At 39.1% G+C, this 21,796-nt stretch overlaps 2 protein-coding genes and 1 non-coding gene across 5 annotated transcripts in view; 1 reads left to right on the plus strand and 2 right to left on the minus strand.

Annotated features, from left to right (window-relative positions):
- LOC124594083 (cytokine receptor-like factor 3) overlaps positions 1-12,090 on the minus strand; it is a 48,565-nt gene extending 36,475 nt beyond the window's left edge. The window contains exon 1 of the mRNA XM_047132434.1: positions 11,573-12,090. Coding sequence (XP_046988390.1) covers positions 11,573-11,686 — 114 coding nt within the window. The 5' untranslated portion in view covers positions 11,687-12,090. The remainder of the gene's footprint in view (positions 1-11,572) is intronic.
- On the minus strand, positions 6,910-6,984 carry Trnap-cgg. Its single transcript has one exon. It is a non-coding gene; the product is annotated as a tRNA-Pro (tRNA).
- Positions 12,091-12,176: 86 nt separating the features above from the next.
- LOC124595338 (putative RNA-binding protein Luc7-like 2) overlaps positions 12,177-21,796 on the plus strand; it is a 43,600-nt gene continuing 33,980 nt past the window's right edge. For 2 of the 3 annotated variants that reach the window (XM_047134050.1, XM_047134049.1), the window contains exon 1: positions 12,198-12,333. Coding sequence is in view for 1 of the 3 variants with exons in the window: in XM_047134048.1 (XP_046990004.1) it covers positions 12,273-12,333 (61 nt within the window). In the remaining 2 variants the exon portion in view is untranslated. Of the gene's footprint in view, positions 12,334-21,796 lie in introns of all 3 variants that reach the window. The other variant, XM_047134048.1, reaches the window with a different exon arrangement.

Here is a 21,796-nt window from a genome sequence, read left to right on the forward strand (position 1 = left end):
CAGTCACCAGAAGAAAGCAGACGCGGCAGTCGAACGGCACCGACAAGTACTTGTCGGCAATCCATAGATGTTTTAGAGGAAGAACCATGTAGTTTTTATGCAAGTCTGTGTCTATTGTGTCATTGACTATTGCTATGTGAAAGAAGAACAGCTGAAAAAGTAATCTTGAAAATTCTTCATCCAGCCTTGTTAGAGGCAAGACCTATTTTATGATTCATATGAAGTAGAGTCATGGTTACTAAGCCGACTCTTTTATAAATGTAATTAAATTTGTTTCTAATGTTGGACAGAGCGAGTGACTTACTATAAGTCATATATGTATGTGGAAAGTGAGAATTTTATTCTGTATGGAGTTCAAATATACCGTTGGTTGATGAAAAGTAAAGTTTGCGTATCTACTTATTTCACAAGTGGAGGGAGAGGCTTAAATATTCCTGTACCTAGCATCATTCTACGGGGAAGAAGTCAAGAGAGTTTTCCAGCATCCAGCTAGCCAGCCAAGACGATCGGTTGCGAATCTCAAGTAAGTCGCCTTGTATAAAAGAAGTGGGAAGTTTGTACGTCTACTTCACACTTTAAATCGGCTTCAAAAATGTTATAACGTGTTGACCTGTGTACAAGGACCCAAGAAAATGGAAATTTTAAGTAAAACACTAGAGAAAAAGTTGTTACGTGTTGCCCTAGCAACCAAACATAATACGACAAGGGATTTACTCTCAGACATTGGAATACGTTTAAATATCCAATGAAGCAAAATTTGAATGAAAAATGGTGAAGACATGGAAAATTCACAACTATAAAACAGTAAAGAAGATTTTGACACATTTGTCTAATAAGAAATACGCATAGAACACTTCAACCAAGAAAATCCAGTACGGGGAGTATACAGCTCTCACACACACACCGTGGGGACGCAGACACGGAAACTAACCTACATCCGAAGCTGCCGGCACCAGCTGCTGTTCACTGGTGCTGACCTGCCTCTACATTCGCTCACCTATGCAACGAGACTTCTACACTGGGTGAAAGTGAAACAAAACTTCATTACTTTAGTAAGAAGTGGTACATACTGTTGAGTGAACTTTTATTTGTGTAATTATCATATTTAAAGTTAGTTTTTAATGATTACGAGAGCTAAAGCATTTAAAAGTATGGAAAATTTACAACTTGGAGAAACTCAAGACCCAGCTATGGCTATGAGATTTACCAAAGAAACACCTGAACGGGCTGAGTTGGTAAATTTAATCAAAGCTCAAAGTTCAACTCTTAAGTAAAAAACTAGGCTTGGTAAATTCTCAATTAAGTACCCAAGGTGAAGCTTTAAATAGTCAAGTGACAAATCTAGGTTTGCTAAATGCCAAAGTCAACTCGCAAAGCAAAGAATTTAGTAATCTATGCGAAGGCATGGGTGCCCTTAAGACTGAATTTGACGCCTTAAATAGTCGAGTAGAGAATTTAAAAATAGATTTCAAGAATGAATCGACTAATTCCTAAACCATTCATATAAAGCAAATGTTTACTGACTTTAGTCAGAAACAGAATGACAATTTCCAAGATTTACCAAAAAGCTTAGAATTCAACATTAAGGACAGATGTAATAATGTGGAATCCAAAGTTAACGAAAAGTTAGGATCTTTTGAAAATGTGTACAATATTCAGTTTAATGCTGTAAAGCAGAGATTGAATACATTGAAAGAGAGTGTAGACAAGAATAGTGAATTAATAGCGATTAGTCAATCGCAAATTACAGGTGTCAGTACACGAGTAGATAATGCAAAGAGAAATTTCAAAAAGAAAATAACGAACTCTGATGTCATAAATGTAAGTAGTTTGGAGAAACAATTTGAAGAAATTATATATCGAAAAGTTACCGAAAGAATAACCTCTCTAAACGTATCGCCTATTCTGTCTTCCGAACTGAGTGGTACCAGGAAGGGTATAGGTGGCTTGTGGAGAGAACTCAAGCTTGTCCAGGATAAAGTAGCGAAAAGGGTAACGTCACCTAAGGTGGTGTTAACCAGTGAAGCTGTGACTGTTTTACAGGGGGGGGGGGGGGGGGGGGGGCTAATTCAGGGTTAACAAGACAATTCCCTAAATTTAAGCCGGACGGAGATGTACATCCGACCCATTTCTTAAAAAGGTTTAACCAAGCATTACCAAAAAATTGAGGAGATTACAAGAAGAAGATCGAATTTGCAGTGGGGTACCTTCTAGGGGAAGCCTCAGAATGGGGAACAGTAAATATTGGGAATTTTTCTTATTGGGAGCACTTTCAAAAGAAATTTAAAGAAAATTACTGGTCTGCCGGGGCACAAGAAAAGTTAATATCAGATCCATGGAACCTGGGCACAGACACCTATCCCCTAGGGACGTTAACATTCTGAGTTTACGGGCGGATTGACGAAAGTTGGATCCCGAGCTGTTTTCGGCGTTTCTTTCAAAATAGTCCTCCTGCACCGAATTCCTTTAAAATCTTAAACTATTCTGTCAGCTATCCTTTAAAATTTAGAACTATCCTGGAGTCTTATTGCTTAGAAATCAGAATATGACTATAAAACAGAGAAGGACAAAATAAGCCGAATAGATTATTATATTTATGGATAATATAATATGATGTGGCTAGTTAAACAACTGTGATACCGAAGTGTATAGCTTTTTTATTTTGTATCGAATATTTTATACCTTTAATGAGATGTGGTATAGATGGGATGGTTTGTATAAATTTTGAAAGGGGTGGGTATTGTAGATAAGAGCACGATTTACATGAACAGATAAATCATGATTAACACAAAACACACAGCACACATTTCAAACAACCGTCACAAACAAGGGTGCATGATTCTCCACCATTTGCTGTTTCCATAGGGTGGCTAGAATTTCCTGGGGGACCTCGACAGTGAAGGTGGGACAAGTCCGTTCTGTAGGACACGATTTAACACCAAACCACCTCCAGCGTCTCACTCAAGTACCTGAGAGGTATCTTCTTTCTCTTCTTCGATCCTAGCATCCACATCTATCTTTTCCTTACTTACTTCTCATTTGAGGACCTGTCTATTTTTTCCCTCTTTCCATATTCATAAACTTCTATCACTGAAGTCCTTCCTTATTTCCATGGTCTCTAATAATCTACATCTTATCTTTAGATAAGAAGGCTGAAGAATCAGACTGCACGAACACACATCCACATGCCGTATTTACCCGAATCTAAGCCGCACTCGAATCTAAGCCGCATCTGAAAAATGAGACTCGAAATAAAGGAAAAAAAAAAATGTCCCGAATCTAAGCCGCACCTGAAATTTGAAACTCGAAATTCAAGGGGAGAGAAAAGTTTTAGGCCGCACCTCCAAATTGAAACAAAGTTGGTCCATTGTAATACGAGACACAATTTAGGTCGAATGAATGACGATACAGCTACAGTAGTTTGGTTCGAGTCGTAAGCTTAGCAGTTAAGCTTTACCAGGTAGCCATTGCTATGCGTCAGGCGCTCCGTCCGTATTTATACGGGTACCCTTCCTTTTTCACGTGTTTCGTCTGGTTTGAATCGATTGCTTATTTTTCTTTGATCTGATAAGTGCCGTTTTCTTTGTTATAGGTGTTTACGTCACTCTAAGCTGAAAATGCATTACTGTACTGTGTCATGCATTGTTTGTCGCGGCATGGCTTTGCTTTTGCGCGCGCTGTCGCCGCTTATAACTAAAAAAAAAGAGAGAGAGGAATCGTCTCATTAGCCAAACAATGGCAAGAGACTGCTATTTGTTGTTATTTATACTGCTGCTTTCTTTGATAATGATCAACAAGAACCAAATGATAAACTGCGTATGAAGATGATGTTCTGAACGAGAGTTTAGCGAAATTTTTCTCAGTTTGAAAATCTTTGCGGCCGCTTCTTTAGTACATCAAATTCTGCACAGAAATTAGTCATCTTAGATTTAAAAACCTAGTCAGTTGCCGTGCTTCATTTCTGACTGTATCACTATTAGACATAAGAATAATACGAATATATACATTACACGATATTTATATTCTTCCACGTTTGCTGTTGTCTCACTCTAGTTTCGTAGTTTATAAGGCAGACATGATTTAATTGAGATAGCAGCAAACATGAAACAATATGTTGCAAAATGTTTATATTCGTATTCTTTCTTATGGTGAAGAGAATACTGCATGTGATTCACAATTCAAACAGTTCCTATTAGCAACCATCTCTTCTCAGAGGTAGCAAAAACATTCAGGAATTGGCCATATTGACAAACATCCCAAACAGTCTTGCCAGTCGGATTTTCGCAGTACATTGAAATTCTGCTACATACGAAGATGAACAATACGGAATTTGTATTTACTTCGTTGGATAATGTATGAAAATGCAGTGGTCGAAACTGGGGGCGGAGAAAAAAAGCTCGTCTTCCACCCCCCTTTTTTTTAAATGACGCAGAGGTTTTGGCACCAGTATTCATCTTTGTGCCTACAAAGCTTGCCTGTGTAGCGCTACATATATTCGACGGCAGAAGTTAGTTGTGGCGGCACCTACCAATATTTTTCAGAACTTCCGCTTGCTTTGCACTCGATTCTAAGCCACAGGCGGTTTCTTGGATTACAAAAACCGGAAAAAAGTGCGGCTTAGATTCGAGTAAATACGGTATACACAAGGATACACTTAGACACAAATATACAATTACAGACTAGAAAGCCTGTCACAATATATGAACCGCCAAGTGTTGTAGGGGAAAATGTGGGTAGGTCTAGAAATATGCACACATATATAGGAAGCTATGAAGGTTCTACAGCAAATATACAGAAGAAAAGGTGTATATAAACTAAGAAAGAGGCATGAACAAAGAGAGAAAACGAAAGCTGGAGAGAACGTTAATCATGATGATCAATAAGAAATGTCAGTATAATAAATAGTCCAATGAACTGAAGGATAGTGGGACATGTTGACATAGTATCTATTGAAAGTATAGAAGTTCATAAGTAGAGGAGAACTCTAGGGAGTAAATGATGTATTAAAGAATAAATGTGAGGCTTAAGATAGAGTTATATCTTTACCAGAAAATACTTAATTATGTTATACATAGAAATGTGTACGAGGGTAATGAACCGTGAGGCCTACCCAGAAAGTATAAGGGGAACATACCAAGCATTCACTAAGTATATAGGGCAGGCATACCCACCTGGGGGTAGGACGACCTGTGGGGGAAAAAAAGGGGGGGGGGGCTGTTTTACAAGGGGTGTAACTACCAGAATGGAAAGAGGAAGTGCTCTCATAAGGTCAACCCACAAGTAAGAATAGGTGCTGGTCCTAGGAGAAGGGAACAGTATCGTTACAAAAGTTACAAATTTTATAGGAATTATTCTGGAAAGTATAAATTCTATGAACGACTAGCATTATTATGTTTTGTAGAAGTAAATGAGTATCAAAAGAACACTTTTATTTCACCCAGAGTTCCTCCAAGCTACATCTAATGAAACTAGTACATACTAGGAAAAAGGTAGTAAAAAAAGGTAAGAATGGAAAATAGATTACTCATGCATCATAAACACCTGAAGCTTTCGAATGGAAAAGAAAATAAAGAAAAGAGATAAAGTCCTCACAATTCCTCAACATTAGAAAAGCTGACTCAAACCTTGAGTGAATGCTCATGTCTTAATGTTAACGTAAAATAAGAAAAGAATAGAGAAACAATGAGAGAAAGATTGTTGTTATAGAGAGGAGAGATACGTATACAAACCAATGTAAAAAAAAAAAAGTATATTGTTAAAATATGAAATGTTATTATGAATCATATCACATGTTCGATCTGAGAGAGGTGGGGGAGCGATATGTAGCGATTCGATAATTTCTATGTAAATTCTAGAACCACTCAGCTTCCTACCATCTCGAACACACAATATTCTAGATACGAGAGTGGGATGGTAAAATCCTACCTTCTGTGCGTGAAATGTTTGTGTGTGCATGTTTAAAGTCAGTCGCAAGAAGAAAGTAGACGCGCCGGTTGAACAGCACCGACAAGTACTTGTCGGGCAATCCATAGATGTTTTAGAGGAAGAACTACGGAGTTTTTAAGCAGCTCTGTGCCTATTGCATCACTGACTATTGTTATGTGAAAGAAGAACAGCTGAAAAAGTAATCTTGAAAAACTCTTAAGCCAGCCTTGTTAAAGGCAAGACCTATTTTATGATTCATGTGAAGTAGAGTCATGGTTATTACGTCAACTCTTTTATAAATGTAATTAAATTTGTTCTAACGTTGGATGGAGCGAGTGACTTACTGGAAGTCATATATGTATGTGGAAAGGGACAATTTTATTCTGTATGGAGTTCAAATATACCAGTGGTTGATGAAAAGTAAATTTTGCTTATCTACTTATTTCACAAGCAGAGAGTGAGGCTTAAATATTCCCATACCTAGCGTCATTCTACGGAGAAGAAGTCCAGCAGCCCAGCTAGCCAGCCAAGAAGATCGGCTGTGAATCTCAAGTAAGTCACCCCGTATAAAAGAAGTGGGAAGTTTGTATGTCATATGTTTGTATGGCATCCAAAACGTAAGAAGGGCTATATTGAAGACAGTGAAGAGACTATCACATTGCTTCGCCCCTTTATTGAAGACAAAGCTTTCACTTGTCATGTTAACTATTTTTACTTTAGCTCGTTTGTCACTGTCAATTTTGATTACATTTATTAGCTTGGCACATATAATAGCTTCCCTCAGCACTCTTGTGTATTACTTGCGAGTTTATGCTGCCGAAGACTTGTTTGAAAGAAATGAACAGGAAATGCAGATCTATATTATGTTCACAGAACTTTTCCATCATTTGTCTTATCACAAATATTTGATTAGTTCCAGAATGAGATTTTCACTCTGCAGCGGAGTGTGCGCTGATATGAAACTTCCTGGCAGATTAAAACTGTGTGCCCGACCGAGACTCGAACTCGGGACCTTTGCCTTCCGCGGGCAAGTGCTCTACCAACTGAGCTACCGAAGCACGACTCACGCCCGGTACTCACAGCTTTACTTCTGCCAGTAGGCAAAGGTCCCGAGTTCGAGTCTCGGTCGGGCACACAGTTTTAATCTGCCAGGAAGTTTCATTTGATTAGTTGTGCCTCTGTCTGGCCTAACACCACACTATTGCCAAAGTATGCTTTCTGCGCACTTTTCATTCAGAATACTCGTTAACAACTTATAAGTCAGGCTAACAATGTTATACCTATGTAATTTTCACATGCTGTTCTATCTCCTTTCTTATAAATGGGGATTACTATTCCTGTTTTCCAGTTATCCTGCATGGTTTTAGTTTACCATATGTCTGACATTAGTATGCACAGCTCATTTACTAAGCACTTCCACCACATTTTATTAATACAGAGCTGTCATCACCAGGGGCTTGAACGTGTTTCATCTTATGGGTATTCAGAGGAACCTCTTGCAGCATTGGATTTCTTACATCATTTTTGCTTCTAGCTCCCTTTTTCTTCCTGTGGGCCTGTCTATTCTTCTCCTAAGCTGTTACTTAGTGCATCTTTGAAGTACTGCCCACAACCTTATCTTTTTCCCATCTACATTTGAGCATGCCTTTATTTTTGGCTCACATACACTACTTACTTTCCTTAAAGGATTACGGGACTTTCGTATTTCACTCTGTTTCTTTAGCTCTTCTAGTTCTTGGAATTTGTTCTTGGTCCACTCTGGTTTTTTATCTCTTGCGCAGTCTGTTAGCTCTTTTCCTTTATTCTCTATACTGCTCCATGTTATTTCTTGTTTTTCTTTGTAACAATCCCGTTCTTCCTCTATTCTTTTTTCTCTATTGCTAATCTGCAGTTTTCTCCAAACTATTTTTAGATTCTTCTATTTCTTCTCACACCCATTATTTCTTCTTATTAATGGCTTTTTCAATCCTGCTTCACCTCTGAACTACTCCCGCTGGTGGCACTTCATTACTCAGGTTCCCACTTAGTGTTAGTACATATTTTTTCATTTGAATAGGAATTTTAAGTCTGCCTAAATTCCAATTCATCCTATTTTTCTGTTCAACTGCTATTTACAGTGATAGTTTCTCTCTCAAGACTGATTTTATCACATAGTGATACGAGTCATATTTGGTCCACAGCAGCTCTGTACATCTACGAGGGTTGGAACTTAAATAGAGGCAACTATTTATTCACAACCGATAGAAAAAAGTTACAGGTTTGCTACTGTTACTGTCCTTCAAAGTAGTCACCAGCGTTGTGTAGAACCCATTGCCAGTGATGTGGAAGGCATAGTATACCATTAGCAGAGCCTGTTCTGTTGATAGTGCAAATGGAGCGGTCCACTGCCTGTCGAATCTATGGAACAGTTCTGAAGAGAATGCCACCGTCAATGCACAGTATTAATGCTCGTTTTTGGAGCATTACCTGCTACCAGCTTTGCGAAAGAAGCAGCGACACTTACTGCACAACCCACCCATCATTTTGCACAACAATGTGCAGGCGCATACAGCGCAAGCTGTCGCTGCTCTGTTCGGTCGATGGGACTGGGAAGTACTGCACCATCCACCATGTTCCCAAGACCTAAGTCCTTGTGACTTTGATTTGATTCTGAAGATGAAGGAACCACTTTGTGGCATTCACTTCAGAACTGTTCCAGAGATTCGACAGGCAGTAGACCGCTGCATTCGCACCATCAACAGAACAGGCTCTGCTAAAGGTATACTATGCCTTCCACATCGCTGGCAACGGTTTCTACACAAAACTGGTGACTACTTTGAAGGACAGTAACAGGTACAAACATGTAACTCTTTTCTATCGGGTGTGAATAAATAGTTGCCACTATTTAAGTTCCAACCCACGTATAATCGAGATGGAGTGGTGGACATTCACTAAAATATAGTCAATCTGGCTGATGATTCCATTGACTGCCAACTTTCACGTACCCTGACGGATCTTTTCAAGTGGAAAACAAGTGCTCTTAATCATCATATTATTCCCTTCTGTGAAATGACACAGTAGATCTATATTTTCATTGTTTTCTTTGTGCAATGCATGTTTTCTAAAGACTGTGTTGATGCTCATTCCTCACAATTTTTGGGTTAAAATCTCCCACTGCTAGTATCAAGTCATACTTGGGCACTGAGCAACATATTTTTTCAAAATCTTGATAGAATTGTCTTGATAGAATTGTTCTTTTGTTACATCCTCCTTTCCTTCTGTTGGTGCATGTGTATCAATATGTTCCTAAATTCCCCTCTTATTCTTATTCTGTAAATGCTTTCATTAATATGTTCAAAAGTCTAATAAGCTTTCACTAGCATTCCTGGTTATTATAAACACAGTACCAAATTGGTCAGTTCTTTCCTCTGGCCCACTATATACCGATGAGTACTCACATGTGCCAATCTGCCCATTTCCTTGCCATCTTATTTCCTGTAGCCCTGCAATACCATTCTTGAATTTTAAGATTTCATTGACCATTTCTTCCACTTTTCCAGGCTAAAGCTTCGTCCTTACATTCCCTGTTGCTATTGTCGAATCATTTATATATTTCCTTTGATGGGATTGTGATAAGTATTTTCCTTCCAGTATCTGATGCATATATTCCCAGTTGCCTTTCTTTACAGTATGGGGTTATCAGCCCCATACCCAACCCCAGCCTAGAGGACCACGATTTCCATAAGATTTCCTCCTTTGGGAAACTAAGCTTCACCACAACCCTAGAGCCCTCCTAACCCTATGTTATGGGACACACTTTGTTTGACTGCTCTGACAAGACCACTCTTACCTTCAGTCACCCTGCCAGTAGCTACCTACTGCTGGCACAGTCTTTGATTTAAAAACCTGCCCAGCACTGAAGGTGCTTTCAATAAGTTGGAGTCCCCTGCAAGGGGATGAATAAATAAAAATAAATTAAATGTATAACGAGTGTCATCCATTATGAACACATCAACTAGACAAGGCTATATTCAGTATGTTACCAGAACCATCGTTTCATCAAATCGCAACCAAACTGTCACTTTAGAACCCGATTTAAGCCTCAGTCCAAACACCGAGCAGTATGTCATCACAATAAAGATTACAGAGGAGGTGTGAGAAGCAGCAGCACAGTATCAATTTTATAACTATCCATATGTGTTTACGAAGCTGAACAATATGCAATAAAAAACAAGATTGAAAATGGAAGATATAAAAAATGGTAGTAGCAGAGGTTAGCAAACTGACTATAAGTAATTGAAATATGTAATATACACAGACGATAACAAAGAAGGCAACGTAAGTTGTAAATTGGCTATAAAACCACAAAAGTTAGAAAGTCATACACAGCCCATAACAATACTTGACAGTAATAAGAGAAGTACGCAGCAGGACAAACAATAATGGCGTTTAAAACTCAGACATACAAAATACATTTATCAATTAATTGCCAAAACCATTAATTAAACAAGATTACAGTAAAAAGGAACACTTCAGGAAGTGGGCGCTAAAGTGTACAGTCATAACATCATTTACTCCAAATATGAAGATACAAATGACAAGGATGCTGTTCGACATGTGATAATCATTGTGTCCTGTAACAATGGCATTCTGATGATAGGCCTAACTCATAACATTGCCTGAAAGATGTGTCACCACTTCCATATGTGGGTTGTGGGTATGAAGATGTTTAATAATTTGCCACTAGAATGGGTAGAAGCTCCATTTGATTTATTTAAAAGACAAATTGTTCAGTTGGTTAGCTGCAAATCCATACTACTCACTTCAGGAATTTTACGACTGTAAAATATCATAGTGGTACCGATTTGGAGAGTGCAGCATAATTTCTTTAACTGAATCAGTTATGATGCAATGCTTTCATATTATTTCATTTTAAATATTGTATTTTATGTAAAACCTGTGTCACGTATTGATCTTTAACCCATGTATATATGCTGTGTAACTTGTATATATGTAACTTGACTTTGTCAATTGCTGTAATAGCTAAACGACAATAAAATTTCATTCATTCACACCTCACTATGATATAATACAAACAACAGCTTAAAAATTTTGCCAGCAATTACACACATAGAGCACAGCAAATAAATCTTGCAGCAAAAAATTGTCATTTCAAGGAATGTATCACAACACCAATGAGCAAAGGAGACATAATGCACACATTTTATGTTGTGGTCCTAATGGAATAAAAACCTATTTTACAAAACCCGAGAAGGTACGAAGACATCACTGTAAACTAAAAACCACTAACAATAAATGATAACAAATATGCTGAAGAGAAGATAGCCTGTCTGACTTCTGTAAATAAATGATTTCCTCTGAAGCCCAACGCAGGGAATGTTTCTCAATGATGTGTTAATTGCTGTTTCAATATCGAGAAATTTTCATGCAATTACCAATATCCACAGCGTAAAATAACACTAATTACTCACACATATTCTAATTAAAGTATTCTTGGTTTCCTTACAAAATGCTATGTACAGTTAAATGTACGTTTCATAGAAAGCTTGGGATCAGAGTGACAGAGGAATGCTTATTTTGCAGGTCTGTTGTTGAGTGAGCCAGCGTGAAAAGTCATTTATTTGCTAATCTGAGAAAATGTTCATACTTGATGTTCCGCTTCAGTAAGGGTTTTCAGTAGATCTTCCAGTTTTTGGACATATTCTTCCGCAGCATCAACAGCTTCGACAACTGCACGACTATCTGCCTTGGAGTGTTCCATCTCAATTTTAAAATAATAATAATAAAATAATCAATGAATGTTGAACAATTTAATGAACATAATGCCACGCCTTCAGAAAGGTTAAATTTCCGGTACCCCGAATGAGCGGGCACAGTAACAATACACCAACATACTCATGATTTCAAACCTCACAAAGCTTATCATATCGTGATTGGTAACAATACGTAAGGCATAACCAAACTCCTTATTTTTCAACAAGTTCAAATGTCCCTCGACCCTCAGAAATCGTCACAGACACTGGCAAGTGGCAACTGGCAAGTGCTTTTACTAGACGGTTGACGTCAACGATTTGCTTAAAACAGAGTAACTACTAATTAGAAGAAAAATAAATTTTAAGCAAATACCACGGGAACATAATAATGGATTTTCAAACGTGTTAATGATTACATTAAATTTACAATAATTATTCTTTGGAGCGTTAACAAACTTTTATCTCTCTGAGGAAAAATATCGTTGCTGTTGGTGCTACAATAACTACTCTGACAACATTAATGTTTGGAGGAAAATCCTTGGGATCGTTGTGCAGATAGAGTGAATTGATTTTCGTTCTGGAGAGTATAGTAAAATGACGGCTCATGATCAAATAAGGGCGATGTTAGATCAGTTGATGGGAACTGGTCGAAATGGTAAGAAACAGCAATACGCATTTGCAGTAAATTTATTATATTGTTGCTTTACCAGCAGGGTCCTGTACTGCAATTTCAATATGGCGATGTAGTTTGTCGTTTATCAGGCGTAGTAATTCGTCAATCAGAGCGTATGGAAAGCACTTCATTGTACTAGTTATTTTGTCCATTAACATTAATTATTTTACTAAGCAACTTACTAAGTATATGGTGACGTTTATTTATTTGTGGTGTGCCTCTCCCTCTTCCCCCCCCTCCGTCCTCATTAGGTGCCCTTCCAGACACTTTTATTATTGTATTTTATATAAGGTATATATACTCGTAGGTCGTACTTTGGTAGCATTAAAATAAACGATGGGAAGTGACCAGAACTTTCAGTAGTATTCTTCAGGAACTCGTGTAAGTGATGTTAGGGAGGATACGGAAGTAGTACAGTGTGTTCATGCTTGACCTGTTTGTGACTGTTGGAAAATGTTGTGCAGTAAAAGTTAAATTTTTTGTTATACTTGATAAGTGTAGGAAAAAAGTCATCTGAATTTGAATGACGTTAAATATTTTTCTAACTTATTCCTCTTATGTATACATTTATGTAATATGATAGTGGAAACGAGTTTTCTGTATAAACTATGTACTCTGCAATGAGGATGGAATAAAGTTTGCAATACTTGCTTTTCTATTTTGGCTAGTGGAGTGATTTTTGTGTGTGTGTGTGTGTGTGTGTGTGTGTGTGTGTTTTGTATTATCATTTTGGCACTTCTTTTATATGTAATGTGGTTTGGATGCTAATAGTCTTAAAAGTGAAGACTCAAAAACATTACCAATGAGTTCTCTGTAATTAATCTCATGTACACACTGAAACCTTGCATTGCACATATGCTGTTTGTATGGTAAGTCACTATTCAGCCGTAATCATGGTATGCCTCACTGGGCATCAGTGAACAGAATTTGGCACTTTCAAAGAAACCCCTGTAGTTCTGAAAAGTACCACTATGCTGTTGGATATTGTAATGAACATTGGATAACAGATACTGAAAATAACAAAATAGGGGTCGACAGAAGCGTCAGATCCCACGCGTCGGCTTTGACCTGTGACGTAAGGGTGTCGTGTGTGAAGTCATGATGGCGCGGAGTTTGGTTTGAGTGTGGCTGTCTCCAGTTCTGTTTTATCTTATTTTATTTACTTTTCTGATCTGTTCGTTCTATCTCGTGAGATTTTTTTTTTAAATTTAAAAACACTTATTACTTATTTTAATTATCTGTTTCCTCGAATTTCTGTTTTAGTTTATTATATTTATCTTTCTGATCTGTTCTATCCCGTAAGATTTTTTTTAAAAAAAGACAAAAAACACTAATCAGCTACTGAAGCATCTTTATCTTCTATGGGTTGCATGGGTTACGACCCCTGGCGAGGTGGGTGGGTATTCATGCATGGCTGTCTTCACTTACACGTTGTAGCTACGCACGGTGTCTAAATTTGTTTATATTTAGTTTGCCCCCCCCCCCCCCCACCCAAAACACCCCATTTCCCCCACTTGTCCCGTTAGTGTCAATAGGCTTCTTGTGGAAAGTGTGTGTGTTTGTTTTTGTTTCCGCCATATTTGTGACGTCATGGGTCAAAGCAGACAGGTGGGATCGGACGCTTCCGTATTTCCCAAAATAGGATTTCTTTTCATATCACATTAGGTAATGATTTCTTAAAGTGACCAGAAGCAAACTTACCATTAATAAGCATAATGTTTCATATGTAGGCCTACTTCAGAGGAAGAACATATCAAATGAAATATCCTTTGTAAAGCTATAGTTTTGTTTTCTAGAAATATAGTAATTATAAGTGAAGCAGACTCTGAATCTCTGTTACTATGAGTCACCTGTGCCCAGTTGAATGTTGTCTGTTAGACAACTCTAACTTTCTAAGGGCAACAAATATTTAAGTATTTTGTGTAATTATTGACAAAATTTAAAATGCTGTCATGTAATCATTGAGGTAATCCCATATCTAAGGTCGAACATACGAAGTTGTTTATTAATTTTAGAAACTGTGTGTGTGGGTTGAGGCATTGTAAGTCATGACATGTGCAGATTACCCAGACTCTATTCATCCAGTATTTAAGAATGAGAGCATAGTGACCTTCACAAAGTTTCCTTGCAACACGCGCGCGCGCACACACACACACACACACACACACACACACACACACACACACACACACGTGCACACAAAGCATTTTTTGCTCTGCAAGCAGTAAAACTGTCATTTGACATGACTAATTTGTTAAATCTTTAATATTAAACTCTATATGCAACACAATTTTTCAGGCTGTATCTACATACACTACTGAAGACACCTGCTAAATTATCATTGTCAGATACATAGCTCAGGAGATACTACAAACATTAAGCTGCATGAAACAGTAGCTTTTTTAGTGCACATCACTAGATTATACTCGTCCATTGTTTGACAAGGCATTATGGATATTTTTTACTGTATTTATATAAAAAGTAAAATTAAGTCTTGTAACATAACCATCAAGTAAAATAAGAAATTGATACTGTAACATTTAAGGTATTTTTATAACTTTCACTACCAACAACCCTAAAATAGTTTGATACCTGGTACTATTTGGCACAAAGATCTTGCATGGACATAAAAAGGGTATCACTTACTTGGTTTACCAGATTTGGTTTTGACTTGTTCATTAGTCTGTGTGTGAATAATTGTTAAGTAATGAAACCCACGTAATTTTGCATCCTTCATCTTAATGTCAAATAATGACCACATTTGTAAAATAATAAAATGTTTGAAGCTGTTTGCTGTAATTTCATTCTTTAAAAGAATTAGGGGAGTGGGATTACTAGTATAACATGTTCCTATGATCTGGAGAGAAGTTTTGTGGGTGTGTGATACTGTTTATACTAGTTCATCAGCAGGTTGTGTCTGTCTGTCTGTGTGTCTGTGTGTGTGTGTGTGTGTGTGTGTGTGTGTCTTTTGCACAAGAAATTACGAACTCATTATTTGGTGTAAAAGTACACACCTGACCTGTATTAAGTTGGTGACAAGTCTCTGGTTGACAAATACTTACCATACAGTTGCATAAGGTACCGCTGCAATCGTATTTTAAGCATTTGATATGATGGTGAAATTTCAGTGCAATGCTAGACAATACTGTAATGTAAAATTGCCAGATACCTTAATTCAAAGAGTTAATAAAGAATTCTTCTATATAATCTTTAAAAAATGATAGACACGTGGTAGCAAATGCAATCAAATGCTTTGTTACTGTTAAGAACTATTGCACCCAAGAGAGCCACTTCTGGTATGAAATGTCATACCTGTTGACAGGCAAATGTTCAAGAATCTGATGAACTACTATGCTGTCAGCGATGGTGACTGGATAGTGCAGTCTCTTTCTCAGAAGGTTTTTGAGAATGCAGAGAGTTGAAGTAGTAAGGAAGCAGGACATTCTGTGAATCTTGAGCTTTCATTTCTATACTTGGCCTTGCTGATAAGTGTTGAAGTGGGTGCTGTGATCTCGTTTTAATAATGTTGTCATGGAAACGGTGAACTGTGTGGAAGATAAGAATGATGACAATGGTAATTTGCTCTTGTTTGTGCTAAAACACATACTGTCATTCATGTCGAGAAAGGTGCTGAAAACAGTGAAGCATACAACCATAAGTATCTGAGGTGAAGAAAATACCTCTTAAAAACTTAAAATTGTCTATACATAAGAAATCACTTCGCCCTGTAAAAGAGTTTAGTAATACAGGGTGTACATAAAGTCTGGGAACTCTTTCAATTATTTGTTGTACAAGAACCAAACATTGTACAGATATCATACATATGTCATTTTGAAGAGAAACCTTGAAAGTTTTTTCTTGTATACTGCCACAGTGTAGTTTAGTAATTTGCTGATAGTCAGCGCTAGTTGCAAACATGGCAAGCTCACGTGGGGAGCGAGCTTTCTGTGTGTTGGAGTTCAACAAAAACAAGTGTGCTACAGCTTTACAACTGCTAATTAGAACTAAGTACGGAAATAAGCCGCCAACAAGGAAGACCATTTACCAGTGGCACAACAAATGCATTAAGACGGGTTGCTTGTGTCTGGCAAAGAGAAGCGGACATCCCAATGTGAGTGAAGTGAACGTGGAGTGTGTATGAGAGACATTCATAAGAGTCCAAAGAAATTGATGCGTCGTGCATTCCGTGAACTTCAAATGGCTCCAATGACTGTGTGGAAGTCCTGTGACAGCTGTATGTGAAACCATTCAAATTGGAGCTAGTGCAGAAGCTCAATGACAATGAGAAACAAGTGTTTTGAGTTTTGTTCACAGTTGCAACAATTGAATGAGGGTGGGAATGGCATTGTTGATCACTTACTTTTTAGCAATGAAGCCAGTTTTCACACTAATCTGAATGTGAACAGGCATAATTGTCGAATCTGGGGTACAAAGCATCCACACGAATGCATTGAATTTGAGTGTGATTCCCCAAAGATGCCTTTTCATATCGGAAACTGTGCGGACCACCCTTCTTCGCCAAGAGCACTGTCACTGGATATTTCTACTTCAACATGTTGCAGCAATAGCTGATGCCACAAATGCAGTTGGATTCTGCATTCGTCTTTCAGCAGGATGGGGCTCCACCCCATTTTCATCGTGAAGTTTGTTGGTACCTAAACAGGGAGCTACCGCATCGATGGATCGGCCATGCTACAGAAGGGGACAGCTGTTTCATGAAATTGCCTTCCCGATCACCAGATCTCACTCCATGTGGCTTTTTTCTGTGGGCACACTTTAAAGATCTGGTGTATGTATTGCTTCTATCACATTATGTAGCAGAACTAAGGGGGAGAATATGGGAAGCAACTGCCACAGTCTACAATGCCATGCTGGGACAGGTATGGCAAGAATTCAGTTACCGTATTGACGTCTGCTGCGTCACTCATGGTTCCAATATTGAATGTTTGTAAAAAAGCTTACAGAGTTTCTCTTCAAAATGCAATATGTATGACATCTGTACAATGTTTAGCTCTTGTGCAGTAAATAGTGTGTTCCTGGACTTTATGTACACCCTGTATATACATGTGGTTTTCTGCAGTCTGAAACTATACATTGATCAGAAAATGATGATTGACTTTAAGGAATGGAAATCGACCAAGGTTTTTCATGTGTTGGCTGCACATGCAGGTACTTAGTTTGTCTTGTAGGATAAGTCTGTCATATCGGAAACTGTACAGACCAGCCTTCTTTGCCGAGAGCACTGTCACTGGATATTCTTTTTGATGCCTTCACATTGTTTTGTCAGATAAAATATCTGCACAGGGGAACAAAGCTACATGCCAGTAACAAGTTAATTTAGCAGCAGCAATCTGAATGTTAACTGACTTGAGGAAGCAGATTCATACGATAGTGGTGAAGAGAGCAGAAGTTGCAACAAACCCCATTCAGTGTGTAGCCATGGTAGTTCTCGTGTGAACAATTAGTTGTGAGTCACTTCATAATATTGAAGGCATAGAATAGCTGACATAACCTAATCATAAATTAAGTTCATGGGCAACTGCAGAAATACTTGTTTATAATGTAAGACAGGCTTAATTTCGCAAAAATCTGACCTTAATAACAATCCATGGATGAAAGTAAAATTAAACACACCAGATCACACTTCTCGTGGGGGTGATAGTGTATATAGTGATAGGTTTGAAAGTCAATAAAAATATATACATAGCTTCCTAATGCAAAAAACTACACCATAAGATGTATATACATCAAGTCTTAAATTTTTATAGGAAAATGAAACTCCATGAGAGAAGTCTGCCTTATAAATAGGGAAGTTGTCAGTTGAAATGTTGATTTTTTTTTTTTATTTGCATTTCATAATATATGCTGATACATCTGAAAGTATTTTGGAAAACAAAAACATAGTAGCTGATTTTATCAAAAACACAGCTACTATTAGTGTAGGTGGGACAAACTTCATCACAGTGTTGCAGTCCCACTTTTTATTTCATACAATTAAAAATATGGACTTCTAGTCAATCTTATTAGCTTTTCACTGTGAATAAATCCTTAATTTTTTGTGAGATGCAAATGATGTTATGCAGTTTTTCAGTTGTAATATACAGTTATTGCTTACCAGTAGTTGTCACATTCTTCAATCCAAAGACTGGTGTGGTGCAGCCCTCCACACTATTCTATCTTGTGCAAACCCATAGTCTCCCAATAACTACTACATTGTTATTAACTTGCTGACTATAGTTGTCTCATGGTCTCCCTCTACAATTTCACCCCCCTCCCCCTACACTTGTGCGACCACCCCCCCCCCCCCCCCCCCCGCACGCACGCACCCCTCCCTCTCCCCAATGCCACATTGGTGTCCCAGGATATCTCAGAATGTGTCCTATCAACCGATCAGTTCTTCTAGTCAAGTTACGCCACAAATTTCTTTCCTCCCCAATTATATTCAGTGCTCACCATATAGCGAAGATTCTGAGTCACAGATAGGCACAACAAAAAGATTTTCATACTTAAAGCTTTCAGCCAATGGCCTTTGTCAACAATAGATGCGTGCACATGCAACTCACTCACACACACGACTTCACTCTCAGGCAATTGCAGTCACACTTCGAGCAGCAGCACCAGTGCATGGTAGTTGTGACTGGCTGGGAAAAGGAGGAGACTGGGAGGGGGGGGGGGGCAGCAGGGGCAGGGAGGGATAGTATGGTTGGCATGGTGGACAGTGAAGCGCTGCAGGTTGGGTGGTAGGCAGGGGAGAGGTGGGGTGGGGGTAGTTGTGGAAAAGGAGAGAAATAGAGAGAAATAATCTTAAAAAATGAAATTGAATAAATAAAAATACTGTTAGTGGAATGATGGCTTTGTAGTGTGGAATGGGTGAGGACAGCGACCAAAGAAGTTTCAGGCCAGGAGAGTTACAGGAACGTAGGATTTATTCCAGGGAAAGTTCCCACCTGCGCACTTCAGAAAAGCTGGTGTTGGCACAGGCTGTGGAGCAGTCATTGAAATGAAGGGTATCATGTTTGGCAGTGTGTTCAGCAAGAGGATACTACACTTGTTTCTTGGCCACAGTTTGTCGATGGCCATTCAAGCGGACAATCAGTTTGTTGGTTGCCATGCCTACATACAATGCAGCACAGTGGTTGCAGCTTAGCTTGTAGACCACATGACTGGTTTCACAGGAACCCTGCCTTTTATGGAATAGGTGATATTTGTCAGTGAACTGATGGTGGTGGTGGTGGTGGTGGTGGTGGTGGTGGTGGTGGTGGTGGGAGACAGGCCTTGCATCTAAATCTATTATAGGGGTACGAGGCATGAGGTAAGGGATTGGGAGTGGTAGTTGTGTAATGATGGACGAATATATTGTGTAGGTTCAGTGGACGGTGGAATAGCACTGTGGGAGGGGTGGGAAGGATAGTAGACAGGACATTCCTCATTTCAGTGCATGACGAGAGGTGATCAAAACCGTGGCAGAGAATGTAATTAAGTTGCTTCCATTCCTGGTTGGTGTGAAGTTAAGAGGGGAGTGCTGCTCTGTGGCCGAACAGTGGGGCTTTGGCAGGTGGTGGGAGACTGGAAAGATAAGGCATGGGTGATTTGTTTTTGTACTAGGTTGGGAGGATAATTAGTCGGTGAAGGCTTCAGTGTGATCCTTGGTATATTTCAAGAGGGAATGCTCGTCACTGCAGATGCAACAATCATGGGTGGCTAGGCAGTATGGAAGGGACTTCTTGGTATGGAATGTGTGGCAGCTGTTGAATTGGAAATATTGCTGCTAGTTAGTAGATTTGATATAAATGGAGATCGTGATGTAGCCATATTCAAGGTGGTAAACATTTAGGAAGGTGGTTTGTTGGGTTCAGTAGGACCAGGTGAAACAAATGGGGGAGAAGTTGTTGAGGTTCTGGAGGAATGTGGATAGTTTCCTCACCTTCGATCCAGATAGTAAAAATGTCACCATTGAATCTGAACCAGGTGACGGGTTTAGGATTCTGGGTGTTTAGGGAGGATTCCTCTAGAAGACACATGAGTAGGTTGGTTTAGGATGTTGCCATGTGGGTTCCCATAGCCGTACCCCAGATTTGTTTGTAGGTAATGCCTTCAAAGGAGAAGTAGTTGTGGGTGAGGATAAAGTTGGTCATGGAGACTAGGAAGGAGGTTGTTGGTTTGAAATCCATAGGACGTCTGGAAAGATAGTGTTCAATAGCGGTAAGGCCATGGGCATTAAGAATGTTAGTGTAAAAGGTGGTGGCATCAATAGTGATAAGCAGGGCACTACGTGGTAAGGGGACAAAAACTGTTTTGGGTCAGTGGAGAAAATGGTTGATATATTTTATATAGAAGGGGTACGTCCCGGGTTATAGGTTGAAGGTGTTCATCTAAAAGAGCAGGGATTCTTTCGGTGGGGGCACAGTAATCGGCCACACTGTGATGTCCTGGATGATTGATTAGGTTTTTGGACTTCAGGATGATTAGGTTTATGGACTTCAGGAAGCATGTAGAAGGTAGTAGTGCGTGGAGTGGTAGGGGTGAGCAGAGAGATGGACTCTGGAGAGGGGTTCTGGAATGGGTGTAAAGATTTGAGTAGTGACTGGAGATCCTGCTGGATTACTGGAATGGAGTCACTGTGGCAAGGTTTGTAGGTGGAAGTATCTGACAGTTGACAGTTCCTCCACCAGGTAATCCTTGCAGTTCAAATCAACAGTGGTGGAGCCTTTGTCTGCAGGTATGATTGTATGGTCAGGATCAAGTTTTATATGGTTGACTGTGATTCTTTCTGCAGGTGTAAGGTTGGTTTGCATGTTGAGGGATTTGGGAATGATTGTGAGGCAAGGTTTGAGGTTAAGAAATTCTAGAAAGTTAACAGTAGGTGGTTTGGAGGCAGTTAGGGTGGATCATGGTTGGATAGAGGACTGAACTGAGTTATGTATCGTTCAATATTGGTCTTTGGTTGAGTCTGATTGGTCGGGTTTGTGGTGAAAAAGTGTTTCCAGTGTAGCGATCGGGGAAAGGAGAGAAGGTCTTTCACAATTCCTGCATAATCGAATTTGGGAGTGGGGCAAAAGGTGAGACCTTTGGAAAGGACAGATATTTCTGTGGAGCTACGGCTTCTGTAGGAAAGGTTCATGACTATGTTGCAGATCTGGTTAGGTTCTGGATTCTGTGTGGTGGTGGGAGTGAGAGTTTTGGAGGGTGGGGGTAAGTGTAGTAGCTCTGAAAGACAGGGTTTGTCAGCTATGACAGGGTGTGGGGACGTTTGGAGGTTGTTCCGGAGGTGATGGACAGTGAAAGGTGGGAGTAAGAAGTGAGCAGGATGGAGAGCTTTCTGTGGTGGCATCGTGCATGTTGCTAAAGTTCTTGCAGTGCAAGAATTTCAGTGTGTGTTATGGGTTCCAGGAATTTGGGAGTGCATAGCAGGAGAATCTTGCGAATGGAGAGGAGGTACTGCAAG

This window comes from Schistocerca americana, chromosome 2 (assembly GCF_021461395.2).
Source record: "Schistocerca americana isolate TAMUIC-IGC-003095 chromosome 2, iqSchAmer2.1, whole genome shotgun sequence".
Classification (NCBI taxonomy): Eukaryota; Metazoa; Arthropoda; class Insecta; order Orthoptera; family Acrididae; genus Schistocerca; species Schistocerca americana.